The sequence below is a fragment of the Balaenoptera musculus genome, chromosome 6 (genome assembly GCF_009873245.2).
Source record: "Balaenoptera musculus isolate JJ_BM4_2016_0621 chromosome 6, mBalMus1.pri.v3, whole genome shotgun sequence".
Taxonomy (NCBI): domain Eukaryota; kingdom Metazoa; phylum Chordata; class Mammalia; order Artiodactyla; family Balaenopteridae; genus Balaenoptera; species Balaenoptera musculus.
The window spans coordinates 102,944,617-102,965,873 of NC_045790.1; the positions used below are offsets into that span (position 1 = coordinate 102,944,617).

At 51.5% G+C, this 21,257-nt stretch overlaps 1 protein-coding gene across 3 annotated transcripts in view; it reads left to right on the plus strand.

Annotated features, from left to right (window-relative positions):
- GSN (gelsolin) overlaps nt 1-21,257 on the plus strand; it is a 56,241-nt gene that overhangs the window by 20,483 nt on the left and 14,501 nt on the right. The window contains exons 3-8 of one of the 3 annotated variants that reach the window (XM_036855243.1): nt 8,106-8,176; nt 9,549-9,753; nt 10,465-10,619; nt 16,053-16,214; nt 18,037-18,186; nt 19,357-19,446. In XM_036855243.1, coding sequence (XP_036711138.1) covers nt 8,153-8,176; nt 9,549-9,753; nt 10,465-10,619; nt 16,053-16,214; nt 18,037-18,186; nt 19,357-19,446 — 786 coding nt within the window. In that variant the 5' untranslated portion in view covers nt 8,106-8,152. Of the gene's footprint in view, nt 1-7,864; nt 8,054-8,105; nt 8,177-9,548; nt 9,754-10,464; nt 10,620-16,052; nt 16,215-18,036; nt 18,187-19,356; nt 19,447-21,257 lie in introns of those variants that run through there. The other 2 variants (XM_036855242.1, XM_036855244.1) reach the window with 2 other exon arrangements.

The following is a 21,257-nucleotide window of genomic DNA, read 5'->3' on the forward strand; positions in this document are numbered from 1 at the left end:
GAAACACTGCAGAAGGGCCATTGGCCCAAGTTCCCCCCTGAGGTAGGGATTTGGGCTCTGTCCAAACTCAGCCTGGACATTATCTTGTCTTCCCTTGAATGGAAGGTTGTGCACCCCTCACCCTACTGGTCATTCTTGGTATCCCGAGCTCACCTAAGCTCTGCCCCTGCTCCTGGATTCTGGACTCTCCTCTGTCCTGAACCTGCCCACTTTGTGTTTCTTGGAAGTTCTGCCTGCAGGGTACAAACTGACACCCAGAAGATGTGCTCCCGCTGACAGGAGGTCTTGGCTGTCACTGGCTGTGCAAGGCTTGGGGACAGAGAAAGGCTTCATTCGGAGCCTGCAGCGAGAGGGATATGTCACCATCTTCTGAGGTCCTGTCATTATTGCTCCCATCATGGTGATTATTGGCCTAGGGAGCTGGGTCCTGCTGAAGGATGAACTTGATTCCCAGACAGACAGGGGGGGACCTTGACCAGATGTTCAAACACTGTTTGCCTTTTGCTGTTTCTTTCAGAATCCTAAAGTCCCAGGGCCTGAAGTGTCCTTGGAAATGGGCTGGTTTGCTCATCATCTGAGTCCCCTTGGCTGGGTCACCACTGGGCCACTCATTACCTCTCTGGGAGAGGGGGAAGGAAACCCGCATTTTTGAACATCTGTCTTATGCCAGGCATGGTCCTAGGATCTTCCACATTTATGGTCTCATTCAGTGCTCTCCACTCACCTTTGAGAAAAACATTTTAGCCCTGATTTTATACATAAGGAACTTGAGTGTCCAGAGAGAGAGAGAGAGAGAGAGAGAGAGGGAGGGAGAGAGAGGGAGGGAGAGAGATGCTTCCTAGCACCCAGCAAACAACCACCACAGCTTCCTCTATATGTGCATACTCTAGGCCAAGCACCGTGCTAAGCCCCAAACGTATTTTTACCTTACAACATTCTCACAGCAACTCTGGGAAGAAGCTATTCTAATCCCTATTTTACAGATGAGGAAATTGAGGCTCAGAGAGCAGAAGCCACAGAGCTAGAAGTGGTAGGTCGGGATTTATACACAGATTTTCCTGGTGGGAGCTCTTTCCACAGTCCTGCACATTGTTTTCCTCTCTGTTGGAAAGCCTTTCCTCTGTGGAGCGGGGAGCTGCCTCCTGTGGCTTTTGCTGCTTCTGGTTCTGGTTTGGGCCCCGTAGGCCCTGCTGCCCCAGGAGGTGGGCAGGCGGAGACTGTGTTCCCATCTTCTACTGGTCCTGCACCGCGGTGCCTGTCGTTGGGCCTCGTTGTCCTGCTGCTGATTTGTGTTTGTGCCTGGACTCCTCTATCAGTGGGCCGTGGGGTGCCAGAGGGGCTAGGATACAGCTGTTTGCAGCCCCAGCTGCTGGCCTGCCAAGCCTCCCAGGGCCACTGCCTCCCCCAGAGAAGGGGACACCGACTTCAAAGTGGACCCTGGCAGGAAGGGCACTGACTCACACCCATGGCCAGATCTGGCTGCTTCCAGGGCACAGGCTCAGGCAGTGGCGGGGCCAGTCCCTCTCTGAATGTCCTGCCCTGGCTCTCAGCACTAGGCGGAGTTGCCTCCGAAGCTGGGAAAGAGCCAGTGGCTTTGGTCCCTGGGACAGTCAGCCTCTTGGAGTCCCACTGGCCATCTCCCCGACAGCTGTCCACACCCAGGATAGACTGGGCCAGGGCAGAGGTCCAGCTGGCCCTTACAGGGCGCCTTGTCATGTCATGGGCTCAGGCCTTACCTCTGGCCCAGGAATGGAGACCTGGGTTCTAGGTCTGCTCTGCCAGGTACTTGCTATGTGATTCGCAGAAGTTACACTCTTGTTCTTGGTGTCATGGTCTACAAAGAGAGGATGGACTAGTGAGCGTTGCTACAGATAAGTCCTACTCTGTGCAATGCACTCCAGCAGTCTCGCTCCTGAGCTCCCAGCTGGCCTGCAACTGGGCACTACTGTCCCTTTTTACAGCTGAGTGACCCAACGCTCAGAGAGGGAAAGCGACTTGCTCCAGGTTCCATAGCCCAGACCTGAACTCAGGAATCGCCTGTGAAGTCTGTAACCTTTCTCCAGCACCACCACACTGCTCTCACGTGGCACATGCTGAACAGAGGCCTCTGTGCAAAGAAGCCAGTTCAAAAAATGGGCACGGGCTTCCCTGGTGGCGCAGTGGTTAAGAATACGCCTGCCAATGCAGGGGACGCGGGTTCGAGCCCTGGTCCAGGAAGATCCCACATGCTGTGGAGCAACTATGCCCGTTTGCCCCAACTACCGAGCCTGTGCTCTAGAGCCCGCGAGCCACAGCTATTGAGCCTGCGCGCCACAACTACTGAAGACTATGTGCCTAGAGCTCGTGCTCTGCAACAAGAGAAGCCACAGCAATGAGAAGCCCACGCACTGCAACAAAGAGTAGCCCTCACTCGCCACAACTAGAGAAAGCCCGCACACAGCAATGAAGACCCAACGCAGCCAAAAATAAATAAAAATAAAATAAATAAATTACATTTATTAAAAAAAAAAAAGGGCACTAACTTTGGGAAGCTTCTACTGTGTGTGGGGCCCTGGCCCTACTCACTGCTCTGTGAGCTGGGTATCATTCTCCCCATTTTATAGATAAGGAAACTGAGGCCCTGATCACAGGAGCTGAGTCTCCCAGATTCTAAAATGTGTTCTTTCAAGTCCCCAGGGCTCCCCAGACCTCACAGACGCCCTGTCCGCTTTCACTGGGTTTCATAACTGCCTTCTCTGTTTACTGCCTGTTGTCCCATTTAGCAAAACCAGAGGGGCGGGTATTCCCAGGAGGACCCAGAGCCCAGCAGTGAGCCAGAAAGCAAACAAGCTCTGAGAGAGGGCTTTCCATGAGTGGCCGGCTGCCCGGGAATCAAGAACAACAGTGTTCGGGGTGAAGGAAAAAGAACAGGGTGGTGTCTTCCAGGGCCAGCCAAGGCCTTTTGTACATCGAGGCCGGGGGCGGAGGGTGAGGCTGCCTGCTCCCGTCGCTGGTAGCTGCCTTGGGAGGTCCAGGGAGACACAGAGGCTAGCCTAAGGTCACAGAGGAGCAGGGCCGGAGCTGGTGGTGGGGGTCCTGGATCCAACTACAGGGGAGAGATGAGGGCTGATGCTGAAAGCTGCCTACTGTGTGTAGCACTAGGCGGGAGCCCGGAACACCCAGATCAGAGGTCAAGGGGATCTCTGAGGTCCAGAGAAGGGCAGGGACTAGGGCGTACTCACATAGCGAGTGGTGGCAGAGCCGGGCTGCCTCCCAAGTACAGGAGACCGTGACTGACCTGCGTGCCCATGAGTGGCCCAGAGTGTAGGTGCCACAGTCCATCTTCCACCCAGTGGCTGCAGCCTGGGGACCTTCCTAGGACAAGCCTCTGTCCTGGGTGCTCACAGGTAGGTGCAGGTGCAGGGCTGGAGGGCTGCGACCTCTTCAGCCCGCGAGGCGTGGTAGGGACGGCCGCCCCATGGAGTTCGGGCTGCCAGGCTTGGCTTGGGCTTGACTGAGTCAGCGCCTGCAACCCTTTACCTGTAAAGGGCACTGTTGCTCCCTTCCTGCCCAGGTGGGATGGTGCTGGGAGGCCCTGCTTGATCCCCAGATAGAGCTTGGGCACTGGAGCCAGCCAGACTTGTGTCTGAATCTCAGCAGTGCCTCTTTCTAGCTGAATGACCCCAAGCAAGTGACTGAAACTCCCTGAATCTCTGTTTCCTGGTCTATAAAATGGGAACTTTAGGGCTTCCCTGGTGGCGCAGTGGTTGAGAATCCGCCTGCCAATGCAGGGGACACGGGTTTGAGCCCTGGTCTGGGAAGATCCCACATGCCGCGGAGCAACTGGGCCCGTGAGCCACAACTACTGAGCCTGCGCGTCTGGAGCCTGTGGTCCGCAGCAAGAGAGGCTGCGACAGTGAGAGGCCCGCGCACCGCGATGAAGAGTGGCCCCCGCTCGCCGCAACTAGAGAAAGCCCTCGCACAGAAACGAAGACCCAACACAGCCAAAAATAAATAAATAAATAAAAATTTAAAACCTTTAAAAAAAAAAAAAAGGGAACTTTAATACCTATTTCCTCTGGTTGCTGTGAGGAGACTCAGTATCAGACACCCCCCACCCCTTCCTCCCTCTCTTCTCCCAGAGATGTCTGGATCCAGAGGTGAGGTGGCATGCTGCCATCGGTGACCGCCGTGCCCCCTTGTGTAGGTCAGGGGCCCTGCACTGTCTCATTCAGAAGGACCTGTAGAGGCAACCTGGACCAGTGCTCCCATTTTACAGATGGAAACCCTGAGGCTTAGAGACGTGTCGGTTCCGGATATGGTTGTAGAGCCAGTATCTGGGAATGCTGGGCTAGGAATGAGGCTTAGAGTCAGAGCATCAGGGCCTACCCCATCTTTTGGGTGTCTGGACCTTGAGGCCCAGATAGGGACAGTGATTTTCCCAAGGTCACCCAGGAAGTCTGTGGCAGAGGCAAGCCTAGCACTGGGTGGGGACTCTTCCTTTCTACCTAGAAGTTTTTCTTTTGCATTTAAGTCCCCCCACTGGCCCTGAACTCATACATCCTCTTCCAGGCAGGGAGCAGCATAAGACCATGTTGTCCGCATCACAGTCTCCACACATCACTGCCCTGTAGTGAGAGTTTCTAGGCCATGGGCTCGCCGAGGGCAGGAGCCAGGGCCTGTTCACCAGGTCTCCAGCGCTGAGGACCCAGGCTCCAGAGCTATGCGACAGGCAAAGCTGCAGGGCCTTTGAGATCATTAACCAGGGGCCAGTGACCCTGGGCTAGTGGTCAGTGACCCCTGGCACTAAGGCCAAGCCACAGCAGCCCTCTGTTAATCACCAACTGAGCAGAAAGGACTGCTCAGCTGGGCCGGATGCCCCCTCAGGTTCATTCGGGGGACAGGGATGACGAGGAAATTTCTTCTTCCTGCTTGTTTGGATTTTCCAGATTGTCTAATGAGCAGGTATCATTGTCTATTTTAAAGGTCTTATTTCTAGATCAGTCTTTTTTTTTTTTTCTCGGCCATGCCACGCGGCATACAGGATCTTAGTTCCCCGACCAGGGATGGAATCCGTGCCCCCTGCAGTGGAAGCGCAGAGTCTTAACCACTGGACTGCCGAGGAAGTCCCCCTAGATCAGTCTTTTATAAAAAAAAAAACAAAAAAAAAACTTCATTGGATAAATACTTGTAAATAGTTTCAATCCCTATAGCACATTAAAAATTTTTTTCACACAAGTATATTGAGGTATAATTTAGATACCGTAACAATTCACCCATTGTAAGCAGACGGGACTGTGATTTTTAGTACATTTTTCAGTTGTGTAATCATCACCATAATCCAGAATTAGAATGTTTTCATCACCCTAAAATGTTCCCTTGTGCCAATTGCAGCGATGTGGGTGCTTAACCCCAACCTCTTCATCCCTTTCAAACAAACTGGCTTGACACTTTGGTGTTTACCCTCCTTGATTTTTTTAAGGATGTATACAAAAACAGGCGCCCTCATAAAACAGAGGAGAGGAGTCACATTATAGTTATTCTACAATTTGCTTTTTGCACTTGGAGATCTCTCCGTGCTTATTGAGCGCCTACTATGTGCCAGGCATGGTCCGCACTAGCTTATTCTTTTTTCACAGCTGCAGAGTGGTCCATTGTATGGCGGCTCCATAATTTGTTTAACCGGGACATTTGGGTCCTTTCCAGTTTTCTTCAAACAATGCTTCAGTGAACATCCTTGCACGTATATTTCTGTGTTCCTCTGTAAGTGATATTGAAGGAAATGGCACTGTTGTCGCATTACCTGTTTCGAATTTGTGGTCATAAATTGCTCTCTAGAGAGGGGAAACTGGTTATACTTCCATCAAGAGCATATGAGAACTGTGGGGTTTTTATAATCCTCGAAATGCCTAAGGAGAGGGAAGAGCTCTCTGAATTTAGGCCAGAGCTGATCCACTGCAGGCTCTGCAGGCCCAGGACCAGACATAGAGCCTCAGGAACTCGGGCATCTCTCTGTGGTTCCCCACAGACACTGGGATAAAATTCAGACTCTTCAGTGTGACACACAGGCCCCTGTGACCCCCGCCGCCCTCTCCAGCCTCATCTCTTCTTGCTACTGTGTTTCAGACAGGACCCCTCCTTAGTCACTGCATGTGGCCTGCATTTGCCCTTTGCCCATGCTGTTCCCTCCCCAGAATGCCTCTTCTTCTCAATCTCCCTCCTCCCTGTCCTTCAAGGCCCAGGTCACAAGTCCCTTTGTCCATGAAGCTTTCTTATAATCCCTGCAGTCTGATTTGTCTTCTCCATGTGTGTGTTCATTTAGCCCTTTATCTGACCCACAGTCCACCTTAAATGGGAGGAAGTTGTGTGTGATGGAAGGCAAACTTCAGCCTGATTAGATAGAAACTGGGCTCCAGGAGGAGCTGGGGCGGATGACTAGAGCTCGTGGGGAAGGGGGATGGGAACTCCCATTTACTAATTGTCAGACCAGGCCATTCTCACACAGAGAGACTGGTTTAATTCTCGGCAACCACTTTATACCCATTTACTAGATGAGGAGACTGAGGCAGAGAAGAAGAAAGTAACTTACACACAGTGGAGGTGGGAATCAAACCCAGGTCTCCAGCTTCTCCATTCTCTTCCCTGTCATTGCATTCCCTGTTATTGGGAAAGGAGGAGATCTGGGATGCAAAGGGAACTTGGAAATAGAGAAGCTGGGTCCAGCAGAGTAGTGAGAGGGAGAACAGAGGGGCTGGCGAAGGTGGGAAGCAGGCCTGGGTGAATCCGAATAGCACTTCTAACCCAGTGACTGACTGTAAGCCTCCAGTGGGAGAGTGAGAGATGGGAAGGGAGCCTGGGAGAAGGGCAAGAGGCTTGAATCCTTGACTTCCCCAGGGAGAGCCAATAGGACCTAAAACTGAAAAAAACAAGAACAAAACCAAAACAAACACCCCCCCCCAAAAAGAAAAAAACCCAAACAACAAGGGCTTGTTATTTAAGACATGAAGGCAAACACTGAAATCAGCTGAAGGAGGAAGATAGAAGTGGTTGGTTGCCCCAAGGTAGAAGTAAGTGGGGTTGAGAGGCCAAAATTTGCATAAATGACGTGACTTTAAGTTTTTATCAAAACAACCTTTTACAAAATAAAAACTTTTTTAAAAGGAAGGAAAGAAGGGCAGTCTTGAGTAAAATAGAACCTGCAATCCGAGAAGTTGAGAGATCTGCCTGCCCCTCTCTGTCTGGCTTGTTCAAGGGTCCAGTGAAGGTCAGCCCCCTGGACTGTGTCCTCAGCTGGTGACAGCCACATGCTGCCTAAGTGGGTGGTCCACTCAGAGCACCTGGGGTGAAATCTTGGCTTTCGTTTCCTAGTCGTGTGCAAATTGCTTGACCTTTCTGCACTCAGTTTTCCCCTCGTTAAAATGGGGCTGTCGATAGTACCCAGTCTGTAAAGGATGTTAGGATGTGTCAGTTTTCATATGAAGTGGAAAACCTTCAATAAATGTTAGTTCATGATATTTTTTGCTGGAGACGTTAGGGGTGGAGAGGGAAGGGGTCTTTGCATGGATCATACAGGAGGCTAAGATGGGTGAGCTCCCTGCCATTCTTACGTGTGCCCATTTAGTGTGCACTGAGTTAGCGCCTGCTGTATGCCAGGTCCTGTGCTTGGTCTCCACCCCTGAGCTGGGGTGAAGGGGTGGCCACGCCCAGTTGGATCTGTCCCTGTGGGAACCCCGAGGTCTCTAAAATCCAGGCCAGATCCCCGCCCTTCCCAGGCCCGCGGGGGCCCAGCCCTGCCCAAAGCCCTGGGGCCCAGCCCTGCCCCACGCCCTCCCTATGGGGCGGTCCCCAGCTTGGGCGGGATGGGCGGGCGGCTACTTAAGGTCTGCGACTGGGGAGGCCCAGGCTGCCGCCCAGGTCTTCTGCCGCTGTCGCTGCCATGGCTCCGCACCGCTCCGCGCTGCTGGGCGCGCTGGTCCTGGCGCTGTGCGCGCTGTCGCCGCCGGCCCGCACCGCCACCGCGTCGCGGGGGGCGCCCCAAGTACGGGCGCCCCAGGGGCGGGTGACCCAGGCGCGGGTGAGTGCCCGGGGGGCCACGGGGGGCTCCCGGAGTAACTCTCTATTGTAAGTTCTTGCAGATACAGCGCTAGGAAAAGGGGAGTAATTCAGGTCTAGAATGGAAAAACTGTTTTGTTGCTTTGTAAGTATCTCTTGCTGCTTCCGGGGCTCCGGTGGAGGGGGGTGGGAGCCTCAGGGCCCTGGCTGTTTCCCTTCCTAGAGGCTAACCTCACCTTGGCCGGATTTCTTTTTCCCTCGGTGCTACCTTCTGATTTCTTACCCATCTCTGCCCCCTGATTTCTCCTCTTCCTTGCCTGATTTCTCCTTCCCTCTGCCTCATTTCTCTCCTTCCGTCTTCTGATTTCTTCTTCCATTTCAGATTTTTCTTTCTCATCTAATTTCTCTCTGCCTCTTCAATATTTTCCCCCTCTTTCTTGTATGATCTCACCTCCGCCTGCTTACCGTCCTTCCTGTTATTTATACTCCCCTCTCTGGTACCTCCTCTGCCCTGTCTGGTTTCTCCTCACTCCTGCTGTTCTTTTGTGTTCTCCATCCCTCTGCCTGAGTTTTCCCATCTGTTTTTTTTTTGACTTCTTCCACCAGATCCGGCCTGAGGTGACCTGCGCCTGCTGATTTCCACCCTCTGACTCCAAGCTAACCATCCCGCTCTGCTCCATCTCTAGCCCCAGTGCATGTCTGACGGCCTTCCCCCATCCTTGACCACCTCATCTCCAACAGGCTCCTGCAGACCCCGGCTGCGTCCTCTCGCCTTTTCCAAGAAATGGAATTTGCGGGGTGGGGTTTTGGGGGCAGGAGGGAGGAGGCAGACAGCGCAGGAGGCCACTTGGGCTCAGTCATCTAGGCCCTTCTTGGAGGTGTGGACATGGACATGGATGGGGCATGGGAAATCTTCCCACTTCCAAAGAGCAAAAGCAGACAGCCTGTGTGACCTTAGGCTAGTCCCCTTCCCTTCTTGGGGCCTCAATTTTCCTGTCTGCAGGGTGGAGTTGGATAATGAACTCTCTGAGGACCCTTCTAGTTCTAAGGACCACTGAGGATGCTGGAAGGGAACAAGCTGAGCCCCTGGCGACCCCCAGATTTACCATTGCCATCTGAGGGGTCTCCCCACGGTCCCAAAACTCGTGCTCTTAGAGCATGGGCCAAGTCCTGCTCTGTCATTTCCTAGCTGGGGGTCCCCGTCTTCACCTCTCTGCGCCTCGGCTGTTGCATCTAATTGGCACTAAGAAAGGAAGAGAGAAGGGAGGGAGAGCCTTCTGTCCCCCCATGACCAGGGAGCTGAGGAGGGGAGACAGATGCCACGGACAGGGTTTGGAGCCTAAACTCTGCCCTGTTTGCTCACTCATCGAGCAGGGGTCATAGAACGGGGTGGGGAGAGTCAGCGGCTCAAGTGAGATGCTCTTGGTGCTGGAAACCACCCTCCCTCGTGCCCCGGGGTGGGGTCTCTCCCCGCCAAGGCCCCTGCCCTCGCTCAGGCTCCTCCCCATCTCTTGCAGCCCAGCAGCATGGTGGTGGAACACCCCGAGTTCCTCAAGGCGGGAAAGGAGCCCGGCCTGCAGATCTGGCGTGTGGAGAAGTTCGACCTGGTTCCCGTGCCCCCCAACCTTTACGGAGACTTCTTCACAGGCGATGCCTATGTCATCCTGAAGACGGTGCAGCTGAGGAATGGGAACCTGCAGTACGACCTCCACTACTGGCTGGGTGAGGCTGGCCCCGCCCGAGCCCCCATCCCAGCCCCTCTGCTGTTAAGCACAGACCTTTGAGGCGTGGTCGCCAGGAAGTGCCCACGGGAATTAAGTGACTATTGACCATCAAGTGTGTGCCAGACCCTTGGTTACATGTTCCCAAGACTCTAGAGCCAGCCTGCCCAAGTTCAGACCCTGGCTCTGCCCTTTGGCAAGATATTCAGTGTCTCTGTAAAGTGGACCTGATGATTGCGCTGGACTACCTCATAGGACTGTTGTGAGGGTTAAACAAGCCACTATGGCACACAGACTGGGGGTGACTTGGGGACCCTGGACCCCCTGCACAGCTCCAGCCACACTCCAGTTTGCCCTTCAGAGTCGGAGCCTGGAGCCCTGCCACGGCTCTGCTGTGTGACTCTGTGAGTCCTACCCCCTCACTGGGCCTTGGTTTTCTGATGCTCCCTGGCCTGACTTCATGCTCAGGAGGGTTGAGAGCGAGTGCAGGGGGAATGCGTCAGAGCTGGGAGGACTCTTAGAGACCTTGGAGTCAGCCTCCCACCTCCCCCATTATACATACACATAGATTAACCGAAGCTCATAGGAGGCAGGGGCTTGCCCAGCTTCTGCAGCCAGGCCGGGGCACTGCTGGGGGCTCCAGACTCCTCCTCCATGGGAGGCTGGGGCCACTTTACAGAAGCCCGGCTCACGCTGCTCTGATGTCCCCCAGGCAATGAATGCAGCCAGGATGAGAGCGGGGCGGCCGCCATCTTCACGGTGCAGCTGGATGACTACCTGAACGGTCGGGCTGTGCAGCACCGTGAGGTCCAGGGCTTCGAGTCCGCCACCTTCCTTGGTTACTTCAAGTCCGGCCTCAAGTACAAGGTGGGTGCCGGGCAGCAGGGACAGATGCACCAATGGCAGGACTCACTCAGGTCCATCCATCTGTCAGTCTTGTTTGGTGATGTGGGCAGACCGGTCAGAGCTCAGCCTTTGGAGTTGGTTAGCTCTGGGCCCTTCCTAGCTGTGTGACCTTGGACAAATCACACTCTCTCTGTGAGCTTCTGGTTTCTTATTACATTGAGAGAAGAAAATTCTCCATCACTTCACAGGGTGGTCTTCCTAGCCCCAGCAGTAAGGGGTGGGCCATGGGTGGGAACCTTGCTTTCCCGGGGCTTGAGCCTGTACCCTTTAGTTCTTAGTCCCCGCCAACAGGGCCTAGGTTAGGTATTTGAAACACATTTGATCACATTTCTCTTTCTGCTTGTTAGAATCCCCCTTGAACTTGAACTCTGAAGAGTCTGAGCCCCAGCCCCAAGCCAGGTAGGGCTGAGCAAAACCAAGCTGGAAGCCCCAGGAGGCTGTGCCGTATATGCTGTATGACTTCTGGGAAACCATTTGGCCTCCCTGAGCCTCCCTTTCCTCTTCTGTTACATGAGAACCAGTTGTACCTGCCCTTCGGGCCTGGGGAGAGAATTTGGTGAAGGCAGAGCTGGGAAATGCCTTGCACAGGGCTTGGCACCTTGGAAGGGCTCCTGGAAAGCTGTAGTTTTACAAAGCTGGGGTTCTCTTTGGTCAGGATAAGGAGGGGATCATAAGCTTTGATGGTCTTAATGTCGGAGTTCAAATCGCTTATTTTAAGAGAGGGAAGGGCAACTGAGGCATAGAGAGGTTAAGCAACTGGTCCAGGGTCACACAGCAAGTCAGTCCCAGAGCCAGGACCAGAACCCAGATCTCCTGACTCCCAGCTTTTTCCCACTACACCAACCTGCTTCTCATGAGCAGGGTTCTAGGATAGGTATTAAGCCCCATCTATGCTGCCGATGTGCTGTGTGACCTTAGAGAAGTCATCGTCCATCTCTGGGCCTCCGGGTTGTCTGTGTTAGCAGGGTGGCCACACTGTCTGCTCAGCTGACACATCAGGGATTAGGTGATGGAAAAGCTCTCATGAGACTGAGATAGCAGAGAGCAGGGTGTGTTGTGGGAACAGGGCCTCAGCCCTGCGCTGGGTGGAGCAGGGTTGGATTCCCTGGAGCCTCCCAGCACCGCTGTCAGCCACACCCACGCCCACAGTGCCTCCTGCGGAGCTGTCCAGCTCTCCCTTCTTTCTACAGCCTCTTCTGGGGCCTTGGTACCGACGGAGGGAGGGGTGAGAAGCTTGGGACCCAGTCCCTGGACTTGGAGAAGGACCAGGGCTTTTTGCAGCTCCTGGATCAGAAAGCGGAAAGGACACTCGATCAGGAGTCAGAGAGATTGGTTCAGGTCCCAAGGCCACCCCTCTCCCTGCTTGTGCCTCCAGGTGGGCGCTCTCACATATTTGTCATTCATTCAGCAAATAGTTATCAAGCCCCTTGAGCAACAGCGCCTGCTTATTGTTGTTGCTGTCTGGACAGCAGCGACTTAACTTGTGGACAAGTTAAGCAGCTTACAGAGCTGGTAAGTGACAGAGCTGGGATTTAAACCCAGGTGTGAAGGGCCTCGCACAGAACGAGTTCAGAGTGGACATTTGAAGACTCCCTGGTCTCTGATCTTAGCTCAGATGGAGCCTAGGAATCTGCGTGTTTAGCAAGCCTCCTCCACCCTCCGGTGATTTTTCCAAGATGTTCTTGGACCATACTCTGAGGAATGCTGCAGGGGATGGGTTCCCAGCCCAAGCCTGGATTCGGAACTTCAGTCCTGAGAGGCCCTGGCTTTCGGTGGAAATGTGAGGTCCAAGGCCAGTCCTGCTTTCCATCTTCTGCAAGTCCTCCCGCTGCCCCTGCACTTGGCAGGCCCCAGTTCAAGGTTCTCGGCTGGCGCCCTCATCAATTATACATTTCCGAGGAGCAGAGCTTGTTACGCAAGACTTGCTTCTGTGAAAGCCTGCTCCTCGGAGCCAGTTCCGTCCTCGGGGTGTGAGAAGGGGCAGGGAGGGGACGAGAGCCGCTAGAAAGGGCTATCACGGGGCCTGTGCTGTCCTGTTCCGTGACCTCCACATCCTTAACGTCATTGCATTTGATCCCTCCTCCTCCTCCTCCTCTTTTTCTTCCTCCTCCTCCTCCTGACTCTCAGACAGAACCCTAAAGACCCCATGGGGCTGCGTTATTTGAAAACCTTTGTTCAAGCAGAGTCTGGGGTGGCCTGAGTCCTAGAAGCTCCCTGAACGCAATGGGAACTCACAGAATCACTTGAACCCTTCCTGTCCTCCCTCCTGTTTCTTAGATGAGGAACCCTGAGTTTAGAGGGTGGAGGGGACCAGCCCCAATCAGTAAGTTTTTCTTTGTTTTATAACATATTTTAAAATGTAGATCTTTATAGCTTTTATCCTTCTTCAGACTACAAGTGTGATACAAGCTTATTGTAAAATGTCAAACGTAGAAATATGGCTTCTGGGAAGTAAAAGTCCCCCATGATTCTACTCTTGGAGATATACACCAAATGGTACATAATTTTTCTCTCTCTATATATGAACATATATGTTATTTATGTTTTTAGCCGCACTGCGCGGCATGCGGGATCTTCCCCATGACCAGGGATCGAACCCATGCCCCCTGCAGTGGAAGCGCAGAGTCTTAACCACCGGACTGCCAGAGAAGTCCCTATATGAACGTATAGATGTGTATATTATATATAGATATAGAATCTATACATATATATGATATATGTGTATATATATCATCCCTTTAATTTAGAAAGTGGCTTTTAAAACAATATCCTATTAAATTTTGTTCAAATAATTTGATGCCAATCTCTGCCCACCTAATGATTAAACCATAGAAAGCAACAATCAATCCTAAAGATTAAAGTAAAAATAGTGAAAAATAGAAAAACTTTCCAAAAAGTCCTGCCCCTTATACTTGGAGATCCACTAATGTCTCCTAAGAGCTTACTTTTATTTTTTTGTTAACTAATCTTTCTAAGTCTAATTTCCTAGATCAGTAAGATTAGAGGAGTTAATTAATCAGGAAATGCCTGTCCATGCTCATTAGAAATCAAGTATTCTTTTAATTTATAAATTCATATACAGAATTTATTGGAATTTATTGGAATAAATTTATTGGAACCAAGATTTATGCCATTGAACAACACTTTTCCTTTTTTAAAAGAAAGTTTCTATTTTTTGATAAAAAATAAAAGGTACACTTGTACAAGTAAAATATTTTAGAGATGTATTTCTAAAAGTTAAGGATCTTTCTCTTCCCTCATTTCCCCATTTCTTCCTCTCTGAGGAATCCATGAAAATGGTCCATGTGTCCGTTCAGCACCTTTTGGAAAAGCTTTTCAGATCCACGGTCTCTTTACCTCCAGCTGAATGGGGTCCCGGGGTCAGTGGTGCCCACAGACACTCAGGAGTTCCTTGGGCAAGGCTGGTCCCTAGATGGGCGAACTTGGGGGTAAAACTTCCACCAATTATCTGGGACCCTGGGCACGGGGCTGAACCTCTTTTCACCTCAGTTTCCATGCCTGTGAAATGGGGTAATGAGAGTGCTACCTCAGGGGCTGTGGGACCACATTGCATGGCTGTAAAGCAGGTGCCTCAGCCTCTGTCACAGGCCTAGTAAGTGGCAGCCTCGCGGTCATTACCAGGTGAGCACGGGGCATTGCATCTTCTTCCCCGCAGAAGGGTCCCTGAAGCCAGGTGGAAAGAAAGGCTCTGAGAATACCTTGGCCGCCCTGCTGGGCCCAAGGGGATGCTCTTGAAAGGCCTCATGCTGGTACTAAGAAAGGACACCAGGGGGCGCTCCACTCACAACAGGGAAAACATTTCAACTTGAAGAACCTTGCTCTGTCTGAACAGTGGTTTGTTCCTGCCTCCCATCCTGGGTGACCCTAGTGACCTTTGCTCTAAGAAAACCTGATGTTGGGGGGAAAATGTGGCCCTTACAAATTTAGTTACACCTGGGTTTGCATCCTAGCTCTACCATTTACTAGCTTCGAGATCTTAGGCAAGTCTCTTCACTTCTGGCATCTGCATTTCTCATCTGTAAGATGGGGATGATGACACCTCCCTCATAGATGACACATACAAAATGCCCAGCAGAGTGGGCATTATCATTTCACAGCCACTTCCATGTTGCTTACTGTGTGTAGACGTAATAGGAACCCAATTATACTCACTCCCTTTGTCCCTTGCCCTCGTGGACTCTGTGCGGCAAGTCAGACTTGGCTTCGCTCTGCAAACTGAGGTGTCAGCAAGGGACCTGGAGCGGGTGGCCACATTTCTGGCCTTAGGGGCCCTTGACCTGTGGAGCAGGGAGGTGAGTGCCAGATTGGAAACAGGAGGCAAGGTTTTACTCCTTAGCTTTGCCGCGTGCTTGTTGAGTGCCCTTGAGTAAGTCACTTCACTGCTCTGGGCTTCAGTTTCCTCATGCGTAAAATGGGAAGCTCATAAGGACCTTCGCAGCTCTGACTTGACACCCCTGGGGCTTGGGGTCGGTGAGCACCTGGGGCTGGGAACTGTTTATGAGGACGCCCAACCCACTTTATTTGGCTTTCTGCTGAACCAAGGGCAGTTTTGACCGCTGCCAGGAATCCTTCCTGAAGCTCCCTGGGAACTTGGTGATGACTGCAAAAGGTGGCACAGCAGGGGCTTTTGTCACCATTTCAAAAGGGAGAGGCCTGAGGCTCAGAGAGGGAAAGAGACTTGCCCAAAGTCACCCAACACTGTAGTGGCAGGGCAGGGACTTGAACCTGAGGTCGGTGCTCTGTCGTTTACCCACAGCTGCCTCTGAAGGCACAGCTGGGTGGGCTTGCTGCAGCAGCATCAGAGGAGGGAGGGGGATGGTCTCGGCTGGAGACCGAGAGAGCCTTGAAGGATGGGAAAGCTTTGGGTGAGTGCTTCTCAAAGTGGGTTTTGCAGAACACTCGAGCTGCAGGCAGGATGAGGAGGAGAAAAGCAGTTCTTGATTCAATAAGGCAGGGAAATGTTCTCTAAAACAAAAGGCAAGCAGGTTTATTTACCATAGGACTTCCCAGAGCCTTTATTATGTGGATGTACATTATGTAACAGTCAGGGAGCAAGTAAGGAGCATTCCTTGTGCTTATTTGATCATGGAATCCTTTCCTTGCAGACTATCTTGGGGGATTAGAGTTCCTTAGAACATCCCTTGGGAAATGCAGGTTTTGAGAAAGGAATGTTTGAAGCTTTTTGATCCAGGAAAGTGGGCCCAGGGGTCTTTGTTAGTGGAGTATGAGATTCAAAGGGGTGGCAGCAATGTGCAGTGGGTAGGGAATCTGCTAGAAGTCCAGTGGTGCATAGGCCAGAATTTCCTTCAACTCATCCCTATCCCTTCCCCAGATGCTCTCCCGTGGACTAACGCTGTCTCCTTGACCCAACAGAAAGGAGGCGTGGCATCGGGATTCAAGCATGTGGTACCCAATGAGGTGATGGTGCAGAGACTCTTCCAGGTCAAAGGGCGGCGTGCAGTCCGCGCCACCGAGGTGCCTGTGTCCTGGGAGAGCTTCAACAATGGCGACTGCTTCATCCTGGACCTGGGCAATGTAAGTCCTGCCCTCCCCTTTCCCAGGGGCCACTGAGGTGCTCCAGGCCTGACTCTGGGGAGGTAGACACATCCACGTGAACAAGTAGGGCAAGCCACAGAGACAGTAGCCCCCATGCACACACATGCTCTGTGTAGCAGTCAGACATACCTGCAGAGATTTGGGTACAGACGTGCCTGGCGTGTGGACTCAGACTCATCATATGCCTGCACACAGACCTCACGCACAGCGTACTCTGGCTTCAGTTGATGTACAGACTCCCTGGCATGTTCATGTGCACATCTTGTGTACCTTTTTACACATAATCACTCACTTGCAAATACATGGTGGGCATGTGCAGAAACTATAGGCTCTTGGAATATAGCCAATATTTTATAACAACTACAAATGGTGTATAGTCTTTAAAAATTGTGAATCACTATGTTGTACACCTGAAACTTATATAGTATTGTAAGTCAACCATACCTCAATTAAAAAAAAAAACTATAAGCTCTTGCCCAGCAGGTGTGGACATGGCACCACGATGAATGCCTACACATGGAGACTTGGGCATGTTGTTCAGGGACCCACGATGTGCGTGTCATACGTGTAGTTGCACATGCCCACTTGTATGTGGCAACGTGTGTGGGATGCACTTACCCAGGCCCACCTTACTGATGTGTGATGCTTTGTACACATTCTTCCCAAATCCACATATACTCATACCTGCAGAAGGACATGGCCAGATGTTCTACACCCAACCTCATATATACACGTGGTGTAATGTCCATGCAAACGGAGGCACACACTGAGTGTAAGCTTGTTATTAAAGTGTAACAGGTACACAGAAGAGTGTGTGAATCCTGAGTGTGCATCTCTATAGATTTCACAGAGTGAGCACACCTGTGTAATTAACACCCAGATCAAGAAACAGAACGTCACCAGCCCCCAGAAGGCCCCATCTGTCCTCTTCTTAGATTTTTTTTTTTTTTTGGCCACGTGGCTTGCAGGATCTTAGTTCCCTGACCAGGGATGGAACCCGTGCCCCCTGCAGTGGGCCCCACAGAGTCCCAACCACTGGACTGCCAGGGAATTCCCGTCTGTCCTCTTCTCGTCCTTTCACCCCCAAGGATAACCGTCATCCCAAACTCTCTCAACCAACAGCATAGACTGGTTCCACCTGTTTCTGAACTTCATGTACGTGGAATCTTTGCTTTTGATCTCTGACTTTTTTGCCCAACATTTTCTTTCTAAGATCCATCCATATTCTTGCCTTTAGTTGTAAATTGTTCCTTCTCCTTGTTATATAAGAATTGATTGGGCAGATATGCCACAGTTTATTGATCTGTTCTGTTGTTGATGGACACTTGGGATAGTTTGGGGCTATTCCAGGCGGTACTGCTCTGAACATTCTTGCACAGGTCTTTTGGTGGATGTATGCATGCACTTCTGTTGGGTATATTCCCAGGAGAGGGATCGCTGAGTCATAGGATACCGGTATACAGAGCTTTAGAAGGTACAGCCAAACGGTTTTCCAAAGTGGTTGTGCTAATTTCTGCTCCCACCAGCAGGCAAACATTTCTATACACACTCTATGTGTAGGGGTACCTGTGAAAAAACACATATCCCAAATCATGCACTCACATGCCCTGGTGCACACAGATCACACCTGTTGTGCTTGGATGTGGGCATGGCATGTGTGTGCTCCACCGGCCGTCACCTGGGCAAGCAGAGAACAAGGTGAGCTCACCGCCCCCCTCCATAGTTCCCTCCTTGCCATGTCGCTGGGCAGGGCTTATACGAAGGTGAGGGCACTGCCTTACGTGGGCTCCCTGTCTTACAGGACATCTATCAGTGGTGCGGCTCCGAGAGCAACCGTTCTGAGAGGCTGAAGGCCACACAGGTGTCCAAGGGCATCCGAGACAACGAGCGGAGTGGCCGGGCCCACGTGCACGTGTCTGAGGAGGGCTCTGAGCCGGAGGCGATGCTCCAGGTACCCACGGCCCCATCCCAGGAGTGCAGGGTGGGGCCAAAAATAGGGACAGGAGGCTCATTTCTTTCCTCCGTCCATCCAACAGGCAGTGTTGAGGTGAATTTGTTTTTCCACCAAGCTGGAAGAGCAGCTCCCCCGACAACTCCCAGACTCCCCTGAGAAGTGGGGCTGGAATCCCAGGACCTGGTACATCCCAGGGTTGTGAGCCGCACCCTCCCACTGGGAGGGCCAGGTCCTCCAGAGGAGCTGAGAAGGAGGGTCTTGGCATCTTCCGAGGGTGGGCCTGGTGCTGGAACCAGGTCAGAAAGAGACAATGGAGACCCAATCCCCTCTTTCCTCTTCTGACCATTCCTAGTAGTTTATAGCCCATTTCATCAATTGCATGATGGCATTGCCAGCCGTTGTGCTTTGAGGACATATCAACAGAGGCAAAGGTCACCGGGAAAAGGAGGAGACCACGGGCTCTGCTCCGTGCCACTTGTCTCCTGCTTGTCTGGGGCTGTTGAGTTCTGGTTTTTAGGAAGAGCAGAAGGTGGTTATTATGGGGAGGAGCCCGGACACCAGACATGGCTTGAGAGGGGCAGCAGCTGGGGCCATTGAGGCTGGAGGTAGCTCAGAATGGAGGTGTGAAAACAAGACTCTAAAATCACAGGGATACGGGTTTAAATTCTGACTTAGCCACCTCATAGCTGTGTGGACAGGGTACTTCTTCTCTCTAGACTTCAGTTTCCTCTCCTGTGAAATGAGAGTGATAGTCTGTGCCTCTGAGCATGGGTGCGAAGATGAAATGAGGTCTGTTAAAGGCATGTGGTGGAAGGTGTTCATAGCTCTACTTATCATTCTTAGAAGGCCAGGAGGAAATGGTTGGATAAATACCTGAAGGACTGTCCAGGAGGCAGAGGAGCACGGAGCTCCTGGAGACAAGGAACAAGGAGGGAAGGACTCGACAGGCAGCCCTGGTTGAGCTCCGCACACAGGAGACACGTCAAGAGATGCAGGATGTCTCTGGAGGGGACCTTACCCTAAGTGGAAGGTCGCTGTGGATGGACGCCCGTGTGGTCCTTGCCTGCCTGGGGAGGGAGCTCTCTCAGGAATTCAGTCCCCTCCCTGGGGGAGGAGGCTGCCAGGAGCTCACCGCCACCCCTTCTTCCATCTCTCCCTCTCCTGCAGGTGCTGGGTCCCAAGCCAGCTCTGCCCAAGGGTGCTGAGGACACAGCCAAGGAGGACGCAGCCAACCGCAAGCTGGCCAAGCTCTACAAGGTGAGCCTCAGCTGCTCTGTCCCCTGGGTCTGGGGTCAGGAGACCTGGTCTTCCTGAGCTCCGCTGCCATGGGGCCTTGAGCAAAGCATGCGTGGGGGTGGGGTGGGGGGGGACTCGGCTTCCACACGCCTCCAGTAGACACCCATCTGCTGCCTTTGCCTTCCTGCCCCAGGAGTAAGAGCGTGCGAGCGACTGCAGACACATCTGTGTCACATTCATCTGTGGGGTCTTGGGCAGCACATGTTCTCTGCTGGGTCTCAGTTTCCTAGTCTGTAAAGTGGGGAGAAGGGCAGTAGAGTCAACTTTTCAGGATTTCTGGGGGTCCACAGAGGAAACTGATGGGAGTGTTGTAGGAAAATACGGGGAAGTAGTACAGAAGTGTGTGTGTGGTGTGTGTGTGTGTGTGTTGAGGGGCAGGCTATGGTTAATGACTTTATAATTTCTTCTTGTGATTTTATTTTTTATTTATTTATCTTCTTCTTTTTTTTGGTCACGCTGTGAGGCTTGTGGGTTCCCTTTAACCCACACCCTCGGCAGTGAAAGCGCGGAGTCCTAACCACTGGACCGCCAGGGAATTTGTCTTCTTGTGATTTTAAAAAGTGAATTGAGGCTGATCCTGAGCCAAGGAACTCTGGCCTCTGGGCCTGTGACACCCATGTTGTGCCCTAGGCTTGTTTGTGGTAAAATAACAACAAAATGAGGTGCAGATTCTCATCACCACCACAGAAAAACCACATTATTGATATTTACTCTGATACTAAAGTAATACATATGCATTGTAAATAACAGTACTGAGCAATTCTCAAGAACATAAGAAGAAAATACAAGTCAATGCAATTTCACTAGTTTAAGATAACCAGTACTATTTTAAAAATGGGTTTTAATTACAAAAGTAACAATACTCACACAAAAAAAATCAGCCTCCCCTCGTCTCCTCTCCATGGGTTACCATGGTTACATGGTTACCCATTTGGTAAAAGAACCTCCAGATACAGCTTTCTGTGTCTAGTTACATATATTTTTCCATCTCTATTTGATATTCATGGATCCAAACTATTCATGCTTTTCTGTGGCCTTTTTTCCACTTGACGTGGTCAGGAATATCTGTCTGTAATAGAGATCCACATGGTCCTTTATAACGGCTGTGTAGTATTCTATTTTAGGAATGTAGGAATCTCAGCAGATCCCCAATTGATGGACATTAGAATGTTTCCACCTTTTCTGATTGCAAACAGTCCCTCTTTGTGCACTTAGGCTAAGTGTGGCATTAGGGGAGTTTCCCAGACATGGATTGCTGGGTCATAGGCTGAATAAAGATTCAGTGATTGAAAATACTGGTTCTTGGGAGTCCTCTGGTGGCCTAGTTGTTAGGATTCTGGGCTTTCACTGCTGTGGCTTAATCCCGGGTCCGGGAACTGAGATCCTGCAAGCCTCGGGATGTGGCCAAAGAAAAAAAAAAAATACTGGTTCTGGAGTCAGACTACCTGGGTTCGAATCCCAGGTCTGGTACTTTCTAGCGGTGCAGGTTACTTAATCTCTCTGTGCCTTGGTTTCCTTGTGAATAAAATGGGGATACTACTAGGACTACCACAGGGTTGTTTTAAGGATTAAAGGAGTTGTATAATTGTAGAAGTGATTAAATTATATAAATTACATAAATTGCTTAGAACAGTGCCTGGCACATAGTAAGTTTTCAATAAATGTGGAGCACTTATTATTTAGAGTTCTGATATGTATTACTAAAATTCATTCTAGAAGGGCTCCCTAGTTACCTTCACCACGGGTTTGAAAGTGCCTGTTCACCCAGAGTC